Source organism: Chlorocebus sabaeus, chromosome X (genome assembly GCF_047675955.1).
Source record: "Chlorocebus sabaeus isolate Y175 chromosome X, mChlSab1.0.hap1, whole genome shotgun sequence".
Lineage (NCBI taxonomy): Eukaryota > Metazoa > Chordata > Mammalia > Primates > Cercopithecidae > Chlorocebus > Chlorocebus sabaeus.
Genome location: NC_132933.1, coordinates 35512435 through 35536103, shown reverse-complemented (window position 1 = coordinate 35536103; position 23669 = coordinate 35512435). Strand labels below are relative to the sequence as shown.

The 23669-nt window shown below is 36.2% G+C and overlaps 1 protein-coding gene across 6 annotated transcripts in view; it reads right to left on the bottom strand.

Annotated features, from left to right (window-relative positions):
* The window catches only part of KLHL13 (kelch like family member 13), a 193423-nt gene that overhangs the window by 123898 nt on the left and 45856 nt on the right, over positions 1-23669 (bottom strand). For 2 of the 6 annotated variants that reach the window (XM_037989075.2, XM_037989078.2), the window contains exon 2: positions 17888-17945. The exons of the other annotated variants lie outside the window; for them this stretch is intronic. In XM_037989075.2, coding sequence (XP_037845003.1) covers positions 17888-17896 — 9 coding nt within the window. In that variant the 5' untranslated portion in view covers positions 17897-17945. The remainder of the gene's footprint in view (positions 1-17887; positions 17946-23669) is intronic. 6 annotated transcript variants of the gene reach the window in all.

The window sequence follows — 23669 nt, the reverse complement described above, 5'->3', positions numbered from 1 at the left end:
GACATTTCTACAGACACCCTGAGCAAAAAGGAAACCTGCTGACTTGAAGGGAAGGATCCAGTCCCAAGCAGGATTCATCATCTGCTGATTAAAGGGCCCTTGGGCCCTGAAAAGTCAGCAGTGGTGGCGAGGCAATACTCACTGTGGGTTTTGGGTGAGACTCAGAGCCATGCTGGCTTCACGTGTGACCCAGAACATTCCTAGATGTGGTAGCTATATGGACAGACCACAGTGGGGTAAAGGACCAAGCAGGCTCCTACAGTCCCCAATTCCAGGCCTTGACTCCTGGACGGTATTTCTGGACCTGCCCTGGCCAGAGGGGAGCCCACTGCCCTGAAGAGAAAGACTCAGGACAGGCAGCATTTACCACAAGCTGACTGAGGAGCACTTGGGTCTCGAGTGAACATCACTGGTAGCTAGATAGTACTAATTGCAGCCGTGGGGTAAGAAAAGGCTCCTATAACACAGTGAAATACAATTACAAGGAGTGGCTCCTCTGCTTCAGGAAAGGAGTGGGAAAAGTGGGAAGGATTTTGTCTTGCAACTTGAGTGCCAGCTCAGTAACAGTAGAATAGAGCACCAGTTAAGATTCCTAAGGTTTCCGACTCTAGGCCTTAACTCCTAGACAGGATCTCTGGACACACCCAGGGCCAGGGAGAACTCACCATGCTGAAGGGAAAGACACAAGCCTGGCTGCTGGATTCACCACATGCTGATTGTAGAGAACTTGGGCCTTGAATGAACATAAGCAGTAGCCAGGAAGTGGTTACCATGAGCCTTGGGCAAGACCCAGGGCTGTGCTAGCATCAGGTGGGACCCAGTGCAGTCCCAGTGGTGGTTGCCATAGAGGTGCTGGTGTCACTTCTCCCTCTGCTCTAAACAACTCAGAAAAAAGAGAGAGAGAGAGAGAGAGATTGAGAGAGAGACTCCATTTGTTTGGGAGAAATTAGAGGAAGAGAACAAGAGTCTCTGCCTGGTAATCCATAGAATTCTTCTGGATCGTAGCAAAAACAACCAAGGCAGTATCTCCAAGAGTTTGCAAGAGCCACAGCATTACTAGGCTTGGGATGCCCACTAATGAAAATATAGCCACAGTGACCAAAGGCTTAGATCACAACACCCATTTCCCTTTAAATACCTGGAAAGCCTTCCCAAGAAGGACGAGTAAAAACAAGTCCACACTGTAAAGATTACAATAAATACGTAACTCTTCAATGCCCAGACACCAACAAAAATCTACAAACATTGAGACCACCCAGGAAATATGACCTCACCAAACAAACTAAATGAGGCACCAGAGGCCAGTCTTAGACAGACAGGGATATGTCACATTTCAGATGGAGAATTCAAAATAGCTGTTTTGATGAACCTCAGTGAAATTAAAGATAACACAGAGAAAGAATTCGGAATCTTATCAGACAAGAGCTGAAAAATACAAATGCCATACTGAAGAATGAGTCAGAGTCTCTCAACAGTAGAACTGATAAAAGAGAATAAAGAATTAGTGAGCTTGAATATAGGTTATTCGAAAATAGAGAAACCAAAGAAAAAATAAAAAAGAATAAAGTATACCTATAATAGCTAGAAAAATAGTCTCAAAAGGGCAAATCAGGGAGTTATTGGCCTTAAAGAAGTGGTAGAAACAGAAATGAGGATAGAAAGTTTATTCAAAAGGATAATAACAGGGAACTTCCCAAACCTAGAGAAAGATATAAATATTCAAGTATAAGAAGGTTACAGAACATCAAGCAGATTTAGCTCAAAGAAGACTACTTTAAGGCATTTAATAATCAAACTCCCAAAGGTAAAGGACAAAGAAAGGATCCTAAAGCAGCAAGAGAAAAGAAACAAATAACATGCAATGGAGCTCCCATACATCTGTCAGCAGGCTTTTCAGTGGAAACCTTATAGGCCAGGAGAGAGTGACATGACATATTTAAAGTGTTGCAGGAAAAAAAAAAAAAACTTCTACCCTAGAATAGTGTATCTGGCAAAAATATCTTTCAAACATGAAGGAGGAATAAAGACCTTCCTTGACAAACAAATGCTGAGGAATTTCATCAACACCAGATCTGTCCTAGAAGAAATGCTAAAGGGAGTTCCTCAATCTGAAAGAAAAGGATATTATTGAGCAAGACAAAATCTTCAGAAGGTACAAAACTTACTGGTAATGATAAGCACACTGAAAAACACAGAATATTATAACACAGTGAAATATAATTACAACTTTTCACAGCATAAACAGTATAACAAGATATAAATAGAAACATCAGGCCAGGCACAATGGCTCATGCCTGTAGTCCCAGTACTTTGGGGGGCCAAGGTGGGTGGATCACTTGCACCCAGGAGTTCAAGACCAGTCTGGGCAACATGGCAAAACTCTGTCTCTACAAAAAATACAAAATCTAGCCAGGCATGGTGGCGCACGCCTATAGTTCCAGTTACTAGGGAGGTTGAGGTGGGTGGATCACTTGAGGCCAGGAGGTCTCGAGGCTACAGTGAGCTGAGATCATACCACTGCACTCCAGCCTGGATGACAGAGTGAGACGCTGTCTCAAAAGGAAAAGAAAGAGACAACAAAAAGTTTAAAAGCTAGGGGAAGAAGTTAAAGTGTAGAGTTTTATTGGTTTTCTCTGGTTTTCTCTTTGCTTATTTGTTTGAGTATTTACACAATCAGTATTAAGCTGTCAACAGTTTAAATAATGAGTTATAAGATATTATTTGAAAGTCTCATGGTAACCTCATATCAAAAAACATATATCAGATATATAAAAAATTAACATATACAACCAGAGAAAATTATTTTCACTAAAGGAAGACAGGAGGGAAGGAAAGGAGGAAGAGAAGACCATAAAACAACCAGAAAACAAATAACAAAATGGCTGGAGTAAGTCTTTACAACATTGAATCTACACAACTAAATCCTACAGTCAAAAGACATAGATTGGCTGAATAGTTTTCAAAAACAAGACCCAAAGATCTGTTGCCTACAAAGAGTACACATAACCTGTAGAGACATACTTAGTTCGAAAATAAGGGAATGGAAAAAGATATTCCATGCAAATGGAAACCAAAAAAGAGCAAGGATAGCTATATTTATATCACGAAACATATTTCAAGACAAAAACTATAAAGAGACAAAATGGCATTTTATATTGATAAAGGGGTCAAGTCAGCAAGAGGATATAAAATTATAAATATATATGCACCCAACACTGGAGCACCTAGGCATATAAAGTAAGTATTAGACCTAAAGAGAGCGACAGACACCAATACAATCAGAGCTGGAGACTTCAATAACCCATTTTCAGCATTGAACATATCACCCAGACTGAAAAATCAACTAAGAAACATTGGACTTAATCTGCACCATAGAACAAATGGAACTAATAGAAATTTACAGAACATTTCATCCACCAGCACAGAATACACATTATTCTCCTCAGCATATGGATCACTCTCAAGGACAGGCCATATGTTGGGTCACAAAACAAGTTTTAAAACATTCAAAAAAATTGAAGTTACATCAAGCATCTTCTCTGACCACAATAGAATATAACTAGAAATCAATAACAAGAGAAGTTTTGGAAACTCTACAAACACATGAAAATTAAAATATATGCTCCTGAATGATCAGTGGGTCAATGAAGAAATTAAGAAGGTGTTCTCTCACGGCAGATTTTATAAAAAGAAATTAAGAAGCAAATTCAAAAAATTCTTGAAACAAATGATAATGTAAAAACATACAAAACCTATAAGATACAGTGAAAGCAGTACTAAAAGGAGAGTTTATAGTTATAAGTGCCTACATCAAAAAGATATAAAACTCCTAATAAACAACCTAACAGTGCATCTTAGAGAACTAGAAAAAAGCAAACCAAACCCAAACTTAGTAGAAGAAAAGAAGCCATAAAGATCAGAGCAGAAATAAATGACATCGAAATGAAAAAAAATACAAAAGATCAACGAAATGAAAAGTTGGTTTTTTGAAAAGAGAAACAAAACTGACAAACCCCAAACCAGAAAGAAAAATGAAGACCCAAATAAAGAAATCAAAGAAGAAAAAGGAGACATTACAACTGATACTGCAGAAATTCAAAGGATCATTACTGGCTACTATGAGCAAATACATGACAATAAATTGGAAAACTGATAATAAATTAATAAATTTCTAGACATATACAACCTAGTGACATTGACCCATGAAAAAATTCAAAACCTGAACAGACCAGTAACAAGTAATGAGATTGAAAGTGTAATAAAGTGTCTCCCAGCACAGGAAAGTACAGGATCAGATGACTTCAATGATGAATTTTACCAAACACATTTCCAGAAGAAATAATGCCAATCCTACTCAAACTATTCCAAATAATGGAGGAGGAATGAATACTTCAAAACTCATTCTACAAGGCCAGTATTGTCCTGATACCAAAACCAAACAAAGACACATCACAGAAAGAAAACTATATAGCCCAATATATCTGATGAACATTGATGCAAAAATCCTCCATAAAACATTAGCAAACTGAATTCAACAACACATTAAAAAGACCAGTCATCAAGATCAAATGAGTTTTACCCCAGGGATGTAAGGATGGTTCAACATACATAAATCAATCAATGTGGTATATAATATCAATAGAAGGAAGGACAAAAAGCTTATGATCATTTCAATTGATAATCAAATGTATTTGATAAAATCCAACATCGCTTCATGATAAAAAGAAAACCCTCAAAAACCTGGGTATACAAGGAATACGCCTCACCACAATAAAGGCTGTTTATGTCAGACCCACAGCTAGTATCATATTGAATGGGGAAAACTAAAAGACTTTCTTCTAAGATCTGGAACAAAATATGGATGCCCACTTTCACCATTGTTATTCAACATAGTACAGAAAGTCCTAGATAGAGCAACCAGACAAGAGAAAGAAATAAAGGCTTACAAAATGGAAAGGAAGAAATCAAATTATCCTCGATTGCAGATAACATGATCTTATATTTGAAGAAACCTAAAGGCTCCACCCAAAAACTATTAAAACTGATAAATTCAGTAAAGCTGCAGGATACAAAATTAACATAAAAATCAGTAGCATTTCTATATGTCAAAGTGAACAATCTGAAAAAGAAACCAAGAAAGTAATCCCATTTACAATAGCCACATATAAAGGAAAATACCTAAGAATTAACCAAAGACATTAAAGATCTCTACAATGAAAACTGTAAAACACTGATGAAAAATTGAAGAGGACACAACAAAATGGAAAGATATTTCATCTTCATGGATTGGAGGAATCAATATTGCTAAAATGTCCATACTACCCAATGTCATTTACAGATTCAATGTAATCCCTATCAAAATACCAATGATATTCTTCACAGAAATAGAAATAATAATCCTAAAATTAATAAGAACCACAAAAGACCAGAATTGCCAAAGTTACCCTGAAGAAAAAAAAAAGGAAAACGAGAAGAATCACATTACCTCACCTCAAATTATACTCTAGAGCTACAGTAACCAAAACAGCATGGTGCTGGAATAAGAAAAGACACATAGACCAATGGAACAGAATAGAGAACCCAGAAATAAATCCGTACATCTACAATGAACTCATTTTTTACAAAGGTGCCAAGAATATCCATTAGGGAAAGGACAGTCTTTTCAATAAATCATGCTGAGAAAACTGGGTATCCATATGCAGAAAAATGAAACTAGACCCCTATCTCTTACCATATACAAAAATCAAAAACTATGAAACTTCTAAAAGAAAACATTGGAGAAAGACTCCAGAACATTGGTCTAGGCAAAGATTTCTTGATCAATACCCAACAAGCACAGACAACCAAAGCAAAAATGGACAAATGGGATCACATCGAGTCAAAAAGCTTCTGCATAGCAAAGAAAACAATCAACAAAATGAAGAGACAATGATAGATGGATAATTTGCATCTATTTTTCCCACATGCAAACCATCCATCTGACAAGTGATTAATAACCAGAATATGTAAGGAGCTCAGCAACTCTATAGAAAAAAATCTAACAATCCAATTAAGAAATGGGTAAAATAGTCTGGGTGTGGTTGCTCACGCCTGTAATCCCAGCACTTTGAGAGGCCAAGGCAGGCAGATCACGAGGTCAGGAGATTGAGACCATCCTGGCTAACACGGTGAAACCCCATCTCTACTAAAAATACAAAAAAATTAGCCGGGTGTGGTGGCGGGTGCCTGTAGTCCCAGCTACTGGGGAGGCTGAAGCAGGAGAATGGTGTGAACCCAGGAGGCGGAATGAGACTCCATCAAAAGAAAGAAAGAAAGAAAGAAAAAAAGAAAAGGAAATGGGCAAAATATCTAAATAGACATTTCTCAAAAGAAGACATACATATGGCAAACAGGCCAATAAAAAGGTGACTGATATGATTGATCATCAGAGAAATGCAAATCAAAACTACACTGAGGGCCAAGCATGATGGCTCATGCCTGTAATCCCAGCACTTTGGGAGGCTGAGGCTGGTGGATCACTTGAGGTGAGGAGTTTGAGGCCAGCTGCCCAACATGATGAAAACCCATGTCTACTAAAAACACAAAAAAACTTAGCTGGGCGTGGTGGCGCATGCCTGTAATCCCAGCTACTCAGGAAGCTGACAAGAGAATTCCCTGAACCCGGGAGGCAGAGACTGCAGTGAGCTGAGATTGAGCCACTGCACTCCAGCTTGGGCAGCAGAGTGAGACTCTGTCTCCAAAAAGTAAAAATAAAAATAAAAACTACACTGAGATATCACCTCATTTCAGTTAAAATGGCTTTTATCCAAAAGACGCAATAACTAATGCTGGCGAGGATGTGGATAAAAGGAACCCCTTGTCCACTGTTGGTAAATTAGTACCACTACTATGGAGAACAGTTTGGCAATTCCTCAAAAAACTAAAAATAGAGCTACCATATGATCCAGCAATCCCACTGCTAATTACAAACCCCAAAGAAAGAAACTCTATGTATCAAAGAGGTATCTGTAATCCTATGTTTATTGAAACACTATTCAATAGCCAAGATTTGGAAGCAACCTAAGTGTCCATCAACAGATGAATGGATAAAGAAAATGTAGTACATATACACAGTGGAGTACTATTTAACTACAAAAAGAATGTGATCTTGTCAGTTGCAACAACATGGATGGAACTGGAGGACATTGTGTTAAGTGAAATAAGCCAGACACAAAAAGACAAACTTCACATGTTCTCACTTATTTGTGGGAGCTAAAAATTAAAATGATTGAACTCATGGAGACAGATGGTAGGATGATGGCTACCAGAGGCTGGGAATGGTAGTTGGGTAGGGAGGAGTGGGGATGGTTAATGGGTACAAAACTACAGTTAGATAGAATGAATAAGATCCACTATTTAATAGCACAACAGGAGCAACTATAGTTAATAACAACTTAATTGTACATTTTAAAATAACGTAAAGAGTATAATTAGATTGTTTGTAACTCAAAGGATAAATGCTTGAGGGGATGGACACCCAATTCTCCATGATGTGCTTATTTCCCATTGCATGTCTGTATCTAAACAGCTCATGTATCCCATAAATATATATACCTACTATGTGCCCACAAAAATTATAAATAAATAAAAAGTCAAAAATGAGTATATTCACCATGAGAAAGTGGAATCCCAAAGAAATGGAAGAAGACAAACTAGTAAGGAAAACAGAGAGAATGGTAGAAGGAAAACTATGAGAATTGTGAGATAAAAGCTAAAAAAGAAGAGTAGTTCAAGAGCATTCAACAAATTCAAGACCAAGTAAGATACACCTACTTGATTTAACAATTATGAGTGGTGACCTTTACCAAGAGCAGTTTCAATATCAGTGGGGAGAACCTTACTGCAGTGACTTGAAAAATAAAACAGAAATAAATAAATAATTTCAAAATCTTGTAAGAAACACAAATATAGCAGGTAATTACTCTGGGGTAAAGATGGCCTTTCAAACAAGTAAGAGAACAGGGGGGATGATTGAATAAGTGATTTCAGGACAACTGGGTAGCCATTTGGTTGTGTTTATTTTTTAAAAAAGCAGAGGTTATCCACTATTTCACTTGTTGCCCTGAAATACATTCCAGAAGGATCAAAATTTAGAGGTAACAAAATGAAGCTGAAAGAGTACCAAGAGAAAACCTAAGTGAAATCATTTCTAATCATGCAGTGAAGAAGGCAAGCAGCACCTGAATATCAGAAATCATAACATACTATTCAATCTGACCATAGAAAAAAATTAAAACTCTGTACTTCAAATATGCCAAGGCCCTCAGGCAACTGATAAACTAGGAAAAATAATTCATAACACACATGACAGGCAACAAAGGGCTAATAATTTTAACTTACACAAAATTAGTGAAAACAATAAAATATAATCATAAAGTAAGGAAATAATATAAGCAAGAAGCACATATAAAGGCAGTATTGGGTTGGTGCGAAAGTTATTGCGGTTTTTGCCATTAAAACTGCAATTACTGTTTATAACATAAACCGCAATTACTTTTGCACCAACCATAATAGAAATAAGAAACAAATAAATGCTATTTTAATTAAGGCACTGTTTTCACCTATGAATTCACTCACATGTGCATGCACAAGCACAACACATAAAGCCTGTTTATAGCCTTTATTTGTGAGAAGGAATATGAGATGGGAGGGATGTTTACTTTTCATCCTGTACTTTTTTGCTCAATCTATTTTGAAATAAAAATATAAAAAGGATTTGGTAAAAAAAGTAAGGAGAGGTCATGGGCTAGAAGGGAAACCAAGAAGGTGTGGTAACCCAGAAGACAAAATAAGGTGTTATATGAAGAAAAGAGTAAGCAAGTGTGTCAGATGCTACTGAGAGATTAAGTAAGGAAGTGAGAAGTGACAACTTAGTGTAGTAACACAGAGACAACTGGAGACCTTGTTAAGACTGGGTTGTGTGGAGTGATGGAGATGAGTTGATTAGTGTGAGTTTAAGAATTAGGAAGGGAGAGAGAAAAGAAGTACATGCAACTCTTACAAGGAGTGTTCCTTTAATAGAGAGTAGAGAAATGGGTGGCAGTTGGATGAGACATAATGCACAAGTAGTTAAAGTTTTGTTTTATTTTGTTTTCATAATGGGAGATACTAGAGCAGGTAAATCTGAATAGCATTACATTAGACAAAAATGTAAACTGAAGAAGTTCAAGTACACACATGTACACACATATACATATACATACACACACACACACAGATATAGAAAAAGGACAAAAATAATAATGGAAATGATAAATACCAAATTTTGGACAGTAGTTCCCCCAGGAGAGGAAAGTAAGAAAATGTAATTGTGGAAGGATACTCTAGGAGCTTCACCTGTATCCTTTTTGTTGAGGATCTAAAACAAAAATGGCGAAATTTTGAGATTTTACACAGCTACATGGTGGCTACATGGGAAACTGTTATATTGTACTTTTCTGCATGTTTGGAATTTTCTAATAAAGAAGAAACAAAAAGTAGAAAATATTATTTCTGCCCTAAAGTCGGGACTATGTAGGTGAGCAGACAGGATATGACATAGAAAGGCCAACATTTTTTTTAAGAGCTTTCAAAGAAATAAAACCAGACAGAACAAAAATATAACCAGACAAGTGTTGTAATTAAAAATGCACACTTTCCCCTGGCCATGACACCCTCATGAATAAAAGGGAAACTAATCATTACTCAGAGCACATACCTGCCAAAGACCTAATTGTAGTTTTGCCCTTAAAATATTCAATATAAGTCAAAAGAACAAAGCTGGAGGCATCACGCTACCTGACTTCAAACTATACTACAAGGCTACAGTAACCAAAACAGCATGGTACTGGTACCAAAACAGAGATATAGACCAATGGAACAGAACAGAGTCCTCAGAAATAATACCACACATCTACAGCCATCTGATCTTTGACAAACCTGAGAGAAACAAGAAATAGGGAAAGGATTCCCTATTTAATAAATGGTGCTGGGAAAACTGGCTAGCCATAAGTAGAAAGCTGAAACTGGATCCTTTCCTTACTCCTTATACGAAAATTAATTCAAGATGGATTAGAGACTTAAATGTTAGACCTAATACCATAAAAATCCTAGAGGAAAACCTAGGTAGTACCATTCAGGACATAGGCATGGGCAAAGACTTCATGTCTAAAACACCAAAAGCAACGGCAGCAAAAGCCAAAATTGACAAATGGGATCTCATCAAACTAAAGAGCTTCTGCACAGCAAAAGAAACTACCATCAGAGTGAGCAGGCAACCTACAGAATGGGAGAAAATTTTTGCAATCTACTCATCTGACAAAGGGCTAATATCCAGAACCTACAAAGAACTCAAACAAATTTACAAGAAAAAAACAAACAACCCCATCCAAAAGTGGGCAAAGGATATGAACAGACATTTCTCAAAAGAAGACATTCATACAGCCAACAGACACATGAAAAAATGCTCATCATCACTGGCCATCAGAGAAATGCAAATCAAAACCACAATGAGATACCATCTCACACCAGTTAGAATGGCAATCATTAAAAAGTCAGGAAACAACAGGTGCTGGAGAGGATGTGGAGAAATAGGAACACTTTTACACTGTTGGTGGGATTGTAAACTAGTTCAACCATTATGGAAAACAGTATGGCGATTCCTCAAGGATCTAGAACTAGATGTACCATATGACCCAGCCATCCCATTACTGGGTATATACCCAAAGGATTATAAATTATGCTGCTATAAGGACACATGCACACGTATGTTTATTGCAGCACTATTCACAATAGCAAAGACTTGGAATCAACCCAAATGTCCATCAGTGACAGATTGGATTAAGAAAATGTGGCACATATACACCATGGAATGCTATGCAGCCATAAAAAAGGATGAGTTTGTGTCCTTTGTAGGGACATGGATGCAGCTGGAAACCATCATTCTTAGCAAACTATCACAAGAACAGAAAACCAAACACCGCATGTTCTCACTCGTAGGTGGGAACTGAACAATGAGATCACTTGGACTCGGGATGGGGAACATCACACACCGGGGCCTATCATGGGGAGGGGGGAGGGAGGAGGGATTGCATTGGGAGTTATACCTGATGTAAATGACGAGTTGATGGGTGCAGCACACCAACATGGCACAAGTATACATATGTAGCAAACCTGCACGTTGTGCACATGTACCCTACAACTTGAAGTTTAATAATAATAAATAAATTAAAAAATAAAAATAAAAAAATAAATAAATAAATAATTTAAAAAAAAAATATTCAATATAGCTCACCAGAAATAAAACTGACAAAACTGCTTATGGTAGTTGAGATATCTTGCATAAGTTCAAGCAATTTTATTCACAAGTATTTAAGTAACTCACAAATCTAATATTTCTCAAGCACCTATCTTAGATAATATTTCAAATAAAAATTCCAGTTTATGACCTAGCATTTAATTAAAACCCACTGTATCATTCTTTCCTACTCTGTCCAAAATCCAATAGCTTTAAAATAATCAGATTTGAGATATCCTTAGCCAATTTCACGCTACATAAGGTAAGTCTCACTTATGAATTAAACTGATGTTATATTAAAAAAATTTTTAGGAGTTTCTCTAGCACTCTGTCTTCAAATAAAATTTTGATAAGTACTGTGGTAAGAAAAGAAAGCTGACAGAAAGGATTAGTGAAAAATGCTAAACATGACAAAATCAAAAAACTGCAAAATCTACAAAAACTGTACATAATTGCACTCCTCTAAATTAAGTTATATATAGCAGCATCACAAAAATTCAAAATCATCTTGAAAATGCAAAATCTGAAGTTTAACTAACAGAATTGTGTTCTTTAAAAAATAGTTTGTTAGACAAAAGTTGATTTTTTTTAAATGTCCCAGAGTGTTAGATCATAGAATCATTTAGCTTATACTCCCCTCCCACCTGTGGCACTAAAGAGGTCTTATCCTAAAATACCTGAGCACTAACTGTTGCATTGGGTGGTGATTTTTCACTACAGTAAATCTAAAAATTGATAGGTCTATCTGGTATGCTCCCACATATGCACCCCTAACAAAATAACAGTTGCACTATACTAAAGGTTGCATCTAAAGCCTATTTCAGAACACTCATTTTAAGTACATGATCAGCCTGCCTGGTTTCCCCTTGACCAGCATCTTATGCTACAACTAGGGGGTCCAGAGAGGTAAGTCCACAGCTACTTTCAGGTCTAAACACCTACCAAAAAGACTGGATTCCCATGTTTCTTAAGTTTCTCCCTTTTCCTGGCCAAGTGCCAGAGTGGCTGACACACTCTTCTCAACAATTTCAGCTTCCCTGCTACAGTCACTAAAGCAATCTGCCCATGTCACCACCATGTGGTCACTATCATTTTACTTTCTGTCAGCTATAGGTATACACCATACACCATGCAGTTCCACTGCTTAATATCATTCCTCCTGTCTTTTCTTTATTTTTCCTTTTTTTTCTTTTTAGATAGGAGAGTTTCACTATATTGCTCAGGCTTGTCTCAAACTCTTGGCCTCAAGCAATCCTCCTGTCTTGGCCTCCCAAAGTGTTGGGATTATGGGCATGAGCCACCACACCTGGCCTCCTTTCCTGACAAGATCCCCTGGTAGTCCCTTCTCATGTTGTCATTCATAATAGGCTTTAGGAATGCCTTTGAGGTATATTGTTGGCTCATGGTATCATTTGACTCATCATTGCAATTGGCTTTTTTGCCAATATTGAAAGTATTATCCTTCTATTAATGCAATTCTATATGATTTTCAAATGGTTGTGACCCTCATATTGCAAAGACTGAACTTCATCTTACAAACTTTCATTAAGTATTAACTGCCAGGCTTAGGATTAGCTGTCTTTATTTCTTGCAATTTCATCATGTTACAATTCTTACTTATCTATAGGAGTGATCTTACTTTGAATCAGATTTCCCTCTGTCAACCACTAAAATCCTCACCCTAAATTGTATACTTAATTTCTTTCTCTCTCTCTCTCTCTCTCTCTGATTTGCTTTTTCCTTATTCACTTAATTAAGGAATTAAGAAATTAAGGAATAATTCATGTCTCATCATTTCCCTCCCATCTTACCCATGGATGATAGCGATGTGTCTCAGCCTATTCAGTCAGTGCTCATTCTATGTAATCCATTGAGCCCTGATACACACACATATTGCAATTTTTTTTAAAAAGTGAGAAATGAAAATATAAGCAAGACAGCATAAAATTATTATTTACATCAGTGGTCTCCAAACTTGAGCATACATCAGAGTTTGGAGACATGTGAAGCACAAATTGCTGTAAAGAGTTTCTCCTTCAGTTCCTGTGGGATCGGTCTAGAGAATTTGCATTGCTAACAAGTTCCTGAGGAATGTTGCTGCTGCAGGATCATAAATGATTGTCTAAAAATTAATGATTTATAGATAACATGAGGTTTATGGAAAATGCAAAAGAATCAATTGAAAAACTAGCACAATGAGAGGCCCATTACAAGAATGTCAGGTCCATGAAAACAAGGATTTCTTATATTCCACCAATATCTTATTCTAAAAGTACTGGAAAAAAATATCATCTACCTGAGAGCAGCAAAGTTTGTAAAAAAAAAAAAAAAAAAAACTTACAAATATGCTTTAAAAGATGCATGAAAGACATATGAAAAATAAAATTTTTGGCTGGGCACGGTAGCTCACACCTGTAATCCCAGCACTTTGGGAGGCTGAGGCGGGCGGATCACAAGGTCAGGAGATCGAGACCATCCTGGCTAACACAGTGAAACCCCATATTGACTAAAAATACAAAAAAAAAATTAGCTAGGTGTGGTGACAGGCGCCTGTAGTCCCAGCTACTTGGGAGGCTGAGGCAGGAAAATGGTGTGAACCCGGAGGCAGAGCTTACAGTGAGCCGAGATCGCGCCACTGCACTCCATCCTGGGTGACAGAGCGAGACTCTGTCTCATAAATAAATAAATAGAAAAATAAAATTTTACTGAAGCACATAAAAGAATAAATGACCCTGAATAAATGGAAACACATGCACTCACGTGCACATACACACACACACACCCACCATATCCAGGAACAGACAAACTCAAAATCATAAAGATGCAAACTTCCCTCAAATTTAATATATAAATTCAATATAATTTCAATCAAATTTCCAAAAGAGTCAGATTTTTTGTGGAGAAGGTGAATATTTTGTACATTGAATCTATAGTTGATTGGGAGAACTGAACACATAAAAATTGTCTAATAAGCTTAAAAAAGAAAAATAAGCCATAAACATACTTACAACAGGGTGGTTGGGGAGGCAGAGGCAAGAAAACTTTTTCCAGCGGATATTAAAATGTAGTAAAAGAAATATAGTAACTATTACAGTGTGGTACTAGTGTGGGAACAGACAGAGGAATGAACAGAACAGAATCTAAAAATAGATCAAAATACATATGGTTATTAACTATATCATGAATGTGGCAGTTGAAATCAGTAGGAAGATAAAACTTCTCAAAAAACACTTTAGGGGAAATTGGCTATGCTAGGGAGAGGAGATTAAAATCCTATCTATACTATGTGTTCCAGATAGATTAAATATTGAAATATGAAAAAGTAAAATTGTAAAAGTAGTAGAGGCCGGGCACAGTGGCTCATGCCTATAATCCCAGCACTTTGGGAGACCAAGGTGGGCAGATCACGAGGTCAGGAGTTTGAGACCAGCCTGGCCAACATGGTAAAACCCCGTCTCTACTAAAAAAAAAAAAAAAATACAAAAAATTAGCTGGGCCTGTTGGCACACACCTGTAATCCCAGCTACTCAAGAGGCTGAGGCAGAATTGCTTGAACCCAGGAGGTGGATGTTGCAGTGACCCAAGATCGCACCACTGCACTCCAGTCAGGGCGACAGAGCAAGACGTCATCTCAAGAAAAGAAAAGAAAGAAAAAAAAACAACTAGTGGAAGATAGAGGAAATTTTTTTTTTTTTTTTTTTTTTTTTTTTTTTTTTTTTTTTTAGTTTTTTAATGAATCACAAAATCTTTCTAAGGGCTGACACAAAACTTAGAGACCATAAAGAAAATAATTTTTAAGTTTGTTGGTTAAAAAACGTTGCAATTCTATATGGTACCAAATGCCATAAACATAATTAACAAAAGGCAGGAGGGTGTGAGGTTGGAAGCAAGGAGATTTGCAACATAGGCAAAGGTTTAATATTCATCATACATAAAACAGTCTAAAAACATAATGAAACAAAGGTGAGCAACCCTGTGAGCAAATATTTCAACAAGCCTTTCACAGAAGAATGGCAACAAAAAGAATAAGCATAAGAAAAGATGTCCAATCTCAATTTGTGTGTGTGTGTGTGTGTGTGTGTGAGAGAGAGAGAGAGAGAGAGAGAAACCAAGAGAAAATCTGAAACCATAGAACATAAAACACCTCTCAGGGTCCTAGTTACCATGCAAAATCCTATTTCTCCCACAATAAATTACAAACAAGAAAAAGACAATGAAGGAGAAAGAAGAAAAACGCTTACAAAAGATTTTAAGTGGAAGTCTATAGATAAATTGAGGGAAGACAAAAAAACTGTTGAGCATTTTATAGGGAAAATTAAGTGGCTTCATGTATTAAGTGGCTTTCAATTTGGGATGCGTTTAAGCAAGCAGGTGCAAGTTGTTTCTTTTTTTCCTCATCTCCATGCTAACAGGCTATAATTCAATTTGTCCTCCATGTTCCAAAGGGTAAAATGCTTAAGTGCTTTTATATTACAGTAACCACCTTATCAGAAAGCTGTTTATCCAAGCAAAATGAGATTCACAAACTATCTTAAAACAAAAATGCCTATATCTCTAATATAATAAAATATGATTGGGTTCTAAGTAACTCTTCAAATCTAGATGCAAGCAGCATTTTTATAACATGACATTCTTCTAGTATAGTAAAAGAAAAACACATCATTTTGCTTTCTTTGTACAAGAGATCTTTAAGCTGAAGGATTCTGGTTTTTGAGTGAATCTATAGCTGAAATCTAAAGTCCGTGCTCTAAACACTAAGCAACATCTAAATAACAACAAGAAGACATAAAAGTATTTCTTCAGCAATGACAAGTTTATTATTGCATTTCTTAAAAAATAAGTATTAATCATTTGCTGAAATGACATAGACTAATATGAATTAAGAACCCTCTTTAAGGTCCACTCCAATTTACATATCACAGTCAGTCTTAGAAATATTGTGAGTACTGTATTAAATTATAAACTGTCTCCTTAAGAGTTTATCATATTCCTCAACACTACATTAAAAAGACAAAGCATTTCCTTCTAAATAGGTACAACACTGTTTAACATCCTATTCAATCAAAAGCCACAAGTCAATTAAATGTAAAACAATTAAAACCTGTTCTGATAAAATTCATATAGTCAATTTACTAAAGTTTTAACTCTTTTTAATAAGTGATTTTCAAATATAGTAAAAAAAAAAAAAAAAAAAAAAAACTGGCAAATCACCAGTCAGAACTCCTTAGAAAGTAGCATTTCAGATACAAATATTTCCAGCAGAAATCACCATGTTACCAAATTAGGTCACTCCACTTTTACTGTGCAAGGGATTCAAGGGAGTACAGCATGTAGGTCTGGAAAAAAGGTAACAGTTTTTCTGGATCCATAACAAATATTTTTAGCAAATTTAAGAAAATAACAGAAGGCACAAAGGGAAGTGTAGGTAGCTCTACCTTTTCTACAATCTTCATAGCCACAGTAGAAGCCATCTTATGGAACACATTCAGACCCACAGTTCAACAATAGATAAAAAAATGTTAAAGTAGGATATGGTTTACTTTATCATTTGATATAGAACCAAGGCTTTTGATTTGCACAAATGCCTGTTAATTAAATCTTGGCATGGCATCTTATTTCATAAATTAACCTCACTACCATGATGAATGCATGAACTGTCACTTACAGATTTGGTTTCTTTAAAACAGATATAGAATGTAAAGACACTTCCAAAACAACCTGAATTCAGAATGTTTAGGACTTTTTACAATTTCCTCCAAATCTTCTATAACCACAGGGCCAAAACTGATGTAAAATAAGTGAGGGTCTCATCTCAACCACAGAAATTTAAGGAGTTGCAAAAAAAATTCAGTAATAAAGATGAATATGCTAGGCATAGTGGCTCATATCTGAAATCCCAGCAACTCAGGAGGCTGAGGCAGGAGGATTACTTGAGCCCAGGAGTCTGAGACCAGCCTGGCCAACACAGCAAGACCCTCAGCTCTAAGAAGAAAGATGAATAATAATTTAATGTAATATTTTTAAAAATCTACAACCAACACTATACTTGATGATAAAACATTAGATGCTTGCCCCCTAAAATCAGGAACAAAACAAGGATGTCTGCTCTCACTGCCTCTAATCAACATTGTGCTAGAAGCTCTAGCCAGGGCAATTAGCCAAGAAAAGGAAATGAAATTCATCTTGGAAAACTCAGGGAAATAATTTTTTCAAAGAAAAAAAAAGGCATCCATATTGGAAAGGAGGAAATAAAACAATTTTTACTTTATTTTTTTAGAGCAGATGACATGAGCTTGTATGTAGAAAATCCTACAGAATTGATGGAAGACTATTAGAACTAAAAAAATGAGTCCAGCAAAGTTGTGGGATACAAGATCAATATACAGAAAAATAAATTTTATTTCTATACATGTGCAATAAATAATCTGAAAACAAAATTTAAAACAATTCCATCAATATAAATATAAAATACTCAGAAACAATTTTAGCAGAGAAAGTACAAAATTTATATTCTGGGAACTATAAAACATTGCTGAAAGACAAAATAAGATCTAAATAAATGGGAAAACATACCATGTTCATGGATTGGAAGCCTTGATATTGTTAAGATGGTAATACTCCCCAGAGTGACCTGCAGATTTAACACAATCCTCATCAGACTCTCAACTGACTTCTTTGTAGAAACTGACTAGCTAATTATAAAAGTCATATTTAAGTACTCAAAAGCCACATGTAGCTAGTGGCTATTGTATTGGACAGCAAAGCCTTAGCTGTCCTGGGTAAAAAAAAATTACCTTTTTACCCTTTGAATTAATTTACAGTAGATAATATACTTATAAAATAATTATTTATATTAAATTCTCTTTGTTCAAATAACTCATGTGATTTCTTTCTCTTGATTAGACCCTGGTTGATACATTTATTCAGGTAGTTTAATTATCAAGGCAGCATGGTAATAGGCCTGTAGAAGCTTAATGACATAAGTTCAGTTGTCACTTTCTAGCTGCACAAGCAAATTACTTCATTTCATTTTCAGAATATTGCTAGGTAAAAACGGGGAACCAATACCCACTTCCTCAAGTTTGTTGTGAGAATATATGAACAGCTGACATATAATAGGTGTTCAATATATTTTACTTTTTTATTCATTTCTTTATTATCAGCCTCCAAGCACTTAAATGTATCTATCTCAGCTACAGTCTCCCAGAATATTTCTTCCCCTATCAAAACCACACTGTACTTTGTCCCTTTCCTTGGGACTTTTTTTTTTCCAGCAAAGGTTTATCTTTAAGTGTAATCACAACAGAACAAGCCTGGAGGACTCACACTTCCCAATTTCAAAACTTACTATAAAGCAGTGGTAATCAAAACAGTGTGGTGTTGGCACAAGGATAGATCAATGGAACAGAATCGAGAGTCCAGAAATAAAGCCATGTGTCTACAGTTAACTATTTTCCATAAGTGTTTCAACATCATTCAATGAGGAGAGGAAAGTCTCTTCAACATATGGTGCTGGCACAACTGGATAGTCACATGCAAAAGAATGAGGTATACACCATATACATATACATTTGTATATACTATATACAAATCTTAATTAAAATGGATCAAAAACCTGTTAGAGCTAAAACTCTCAGATAAAAACAAATTTTTATGACCTCGCATTTGGCAAAGGATTTTTAGACATGACACCAAAAGCATGAGCAACAATAGATAATTTGGACTTAATCAAAATGTAAAACGTGTGCATCACTGGATATTATCAAAAATGTGAAAAATCAGCTGGGCGTGGTGGCTCACACCTGTAATCCCAGCACTTTGGGAGGCCGAGGCAGGTGGATCATGACGTCAGGAGAGCAAGACCATCCTGGCTAACACAGTGAAACCCCACCTCTACTAAAAATACAAAAAAAAAAAAAAATTAGCCAGGTGTGGTGGGGGGTACCTGTAGTCCCAGCCACTCAGGAGGCTGAGGCAGGAGAATGGCATGAACCCAGGAGGCAGAGTTTGCAATGAGCCAAGATTGTGCCACTGCACTCCAGCCTGAACAACAGAGCGAGACTCTATCTCAAAAAAAAAAAAAAAAAAAAAAAGTAAAAACTCCTACCGAATAGGAGAAAATATTTGCAAATCATATACCTGACAATAAATTATATGTAAGGATATACAGCAACAACAACAATTTAAAACTGGACAGCTTCCTTTAGGCCCAAACAGTCATCTTCCACTAATCTGCCAAAATGATGAATATAAAGAGAGAGAGAGGCACTGGTACACGTTTTCTACGCTTGTTAGAAAACATGAAGTTGTCCAATGTCAAAATAGCCAGAAGTGATGACGCCAGGAATCTAACCCAGAACTGTCTGATTTTAAAGCCTCTCCATTACATACTGTTACCAACTTAGCCCTTTAAATTCTGATGTCAGCCCACTGTTTCTCATACTGATATCAATAATTGCAGCTCAAAGTCAACAGTCTATTAACAGTTTTGATTTGCCTTCTAAATATGAAACTACAGAGTAATACCTCCAGAAATCCCTTCCCCTACTCCCCCCATCATTTTTATTTCTCTTACACAAAAAGTATACCACACTAATTTAGTGCTCTGTCTTTATCAGCTTCCACCTTCCTATTACGCTCTCTTTTATTTCATTCTACAGCTCCTCTCAGAGTTCCTAAACACCAAGTACTTTAATAGTTCTCTACTCTTAAATCCATGGCTAGTGTCTTGATCTTTAAAAAAAATTATAATCATTTGCTATCTTGATGAGGTACTACTTCTTCTGGGTCAATAACTACAGTTCAGTTATGCAAGGTGTCCAAATGAATGCTGGTCATGAATTTATCACCCAAAATATTTGTTGACTTTTCCTTTTAAACAGGATAAATTAAAGCACAATTTCTTTCATTAAGGCAGAAAGAATTTTACTTTCCAATAATAATCAATTACAAAATGTCACTAAAACAATCTACTGGAAAAGTACCTGAACTTCTGACTATTAAGCCACACTATCCCTTTTAATAGACAGAATGAAAATTGACAGTATTTTATAATATAATGTCTAGAATGAACCAATTTTGCAGTAACTTCATCTCTTCAAAAGACAGTAAAGAAACAAGTAAAAAAGAGGCCTCAGAGACAGAACAGATATCACAAAGCTCAAGCACAAATGCACATTCATGTTAGTAACTGACACACCCCTTAGTCCTTCACGTACAATTCTAAACCTCTTTGGCCAACTGGTTTTGATCATGCAGAAAATCAGAAGAAGGAGAGAAAGAGCTGAAGGAAGACACACTGAGGCATGACAGAAGAAAATGCAAAAGCTGTTCAAGGAACATCAGAAGAGTACAACAATCTGGGATTATATGTTGTAGAAGCAAATAGTTCTACAAGTCTCAACAGATCCTACAGCATCTCTAAAACACTTTACTGTAAGAGCTGTAATGACAGCCATGAGTCAGCAGGAAAAAATTTAACCAAAGTATTGGAAATGAAAAATACATTGATGTTAAGGAAATAAAATCAGTTTTAAATAAAAATACAATAAAACAAAATTCTGGAACAGTTCATCTCCTAAGCATTTAAGAAATCTGAAGTTTTAACTGCTACGAGCAGCATCTTCACTTTTCTTCTCATGCTGTTTTCACTACAAATATAGCAAATTCCCTAAAGTTACATCAATCATCTTAACCCTGCTATCAATGTATAAGGGAGCACAGTCCATGATGACATCCATTTTAAGTGATTTGGGGGCTTACAAGGAAATTTCACTCTATATCACTATAGAAATATATTTTTAATGCAGAAAATGCATTTCAGAGACACAAACTTTATCTAAACCTTCAATACCAGTAGTACAAATAATATAGCAGAGTATAACATCTTTTCCAAGCATCAGGACATGCACACACACCCCCAACTTGCCTCCAGGTAAAGTGTGCTTCGGGTTCTTGGTCCTACCAATTAAATGCTCCAAACTCTCTCTCGGGGCTACACTGACCTACAATGTACTAGATGATGACACTTCTATTCTCAGGGAAGAGACATTATACTATAATGGTTAAGAGCATGGACCCTGCAATTAAGCTATCATGGTGTTCAATTCTAGCTCTACCACTGAACTGTGTTACCGTGAGCACTTAACTACTGTCTGTAAAACAGAGACAGAGACAGCATCTAGCACTTAGCATTACTCATAAATGTTGGTAATATGTAATATAGCACATCTACAAAGAATCAGGCACTGTGCAGAACGTTAGGAATATAAAGATGAACGAAGAACAGTCACCACATTCAAAGAGCTCAGTCTCATGGAGAAAACAGACATAACGGAGCATATAAATGCTACGACTGAAGGTATGTGTGCTATGGCACTATGGAATACAGAGGAAAAATGCTTATCTCAGCATATTCACAGAGGACAGGTATACTGTGTCTTAAAGGAGGTTATGTAAGCAAAACAAAGGTTACAATAATATCTCTTGAGGCACAATGAGGGTAATCCTTGTGCATCACGTAGACCTGGATGTGAGGTACTATGACTTTGTAAAGTGTTATATGTACATTATTGAGTATAAACGTATTGAAAAAGCCCTACGACCCGCAAATCTCTCCCTCATTCACCAATCAGGTACCCTGAAATCCCCACAATAAATGTCCATCTAACAAGTATGCCACTACATCATTTTTGAAAATGCAAAGTACACCTAAAAATGGAAGCAGATGAAAAAAGAAGTATTATTTATAGAATTCTTCCATGTACCAGACACTTTACATTATTTACCAAATCTTCACAACAACCCAGAGAAGAAAGTACTATTATCCTCATTTTAGATTAAAAAAAAAAAAAAAAAGGAGGCTTCTCAGAGTTTATTAATATGCTCAAGGTCACCATTGCTAAGTGGCTGATTCAGAATTCTAACCTTGAAAATCCAAACTGCAACCACTAAATTATACTGCTATCTTGGCATACTAACATGGAGATAACACATATTAAGAAGTATCAATCAGTCACTGTATTAGTTTGCTGGGGTTGCCATAATAAAGTACAAACTGGGCAGCTTAAACAACAGATTCAACATGTCATCACAGTTGGTTTCTTTTGACGTCTCTCTCCTTGACTTCCAGATGGCCATCTTCACATGGTCTTCCCTCTGAACCTGCCTATGTCCTAATCTCTTCTTAAAAGGGCACCAGTTACATTGAATTAGAGTCTACCATGAAATACCCTATCTCCACACATCACCACATTCTGAGGTACTGGTGGGGTTGGGACTTCAACATCTGGATTTCAGGAGGGCACAATTCAATCCACAACAGTCACACTGAAAAAAGACTCCTCTTCCAAGAGAAAATGGGGATTAACCTTAAGTGTTTTTATATCATAAATAAAATTTGTGGAGGTTGTTTTTTAAGAAACGTAAGCATATACATTTGGCTAGGAATAGCCAATGAGTCCAATACCCCTGAGGAGCATTTTGGAAATGTGTGGGGTACTTTTACCACTCAAAATTATTGAGAGAAACCACTAGCATTTGGTGGGCAGAGGCAAGAGCTATGGAATACATGGAGCAGTCCCAAACAATAAAGAATGGTCTCATATCCCAGAAGAGAGAAATACCCTGCCAGGTGAAACTTAACACAATAAACACAAGGAACACTGCTGTGTATACTAATACAGGTAGATTTGACAAGAAATTAAGAGAAAAGCCCAATAATTTAGGGCAAAGTCTTTATGGAGGCAGAAGCTTGAATCAAATAAAGACATTGTCTCAAAACTAAATTATATATCCACTCTATGCACTACATAGTAGAGCATTTCTAATTATATATTTGTTGAAAAGAGTTTAGTACAATAGTGCAGTTACTGCAAAGGCAATGAAACCTCTGCAAAAATGGCAGAGGATATTTGAGTCCATTCTTAAAGATTACAAACAAACCGTTATTAAATTCGTAGAGACACATGAACCACAGGGATCTCAATAAAAATTACTGAAGTTGAATTCTGAAGAGCAAATTTTTAAAAAAGAATACAAATTACTTAAATGTTTCAAATTACGAAATTTTATGTGTTAAAAAAAAAGTTTTGTAACACTAAGAAACATACCCTGTAAAAACCCATATTGAAAGTATTCATTTGGTGATTGCCTGTTATTTTTCTATCTTTTTTGTATAGAGACATCTACTGCCCCATCTTCTCCATAGCTTACTGTTTTATTGTTTGTCTTTCTAATCCATCCTTTCTATTTCTCATCACCTAGAGAAGAATTTGGTCATCAAGGTCTTTTGCGTTACCAGGAACCTAAACTATGTCTTAAAGTGGTAGTATTTCAAAATAGGAAATATGCTTTC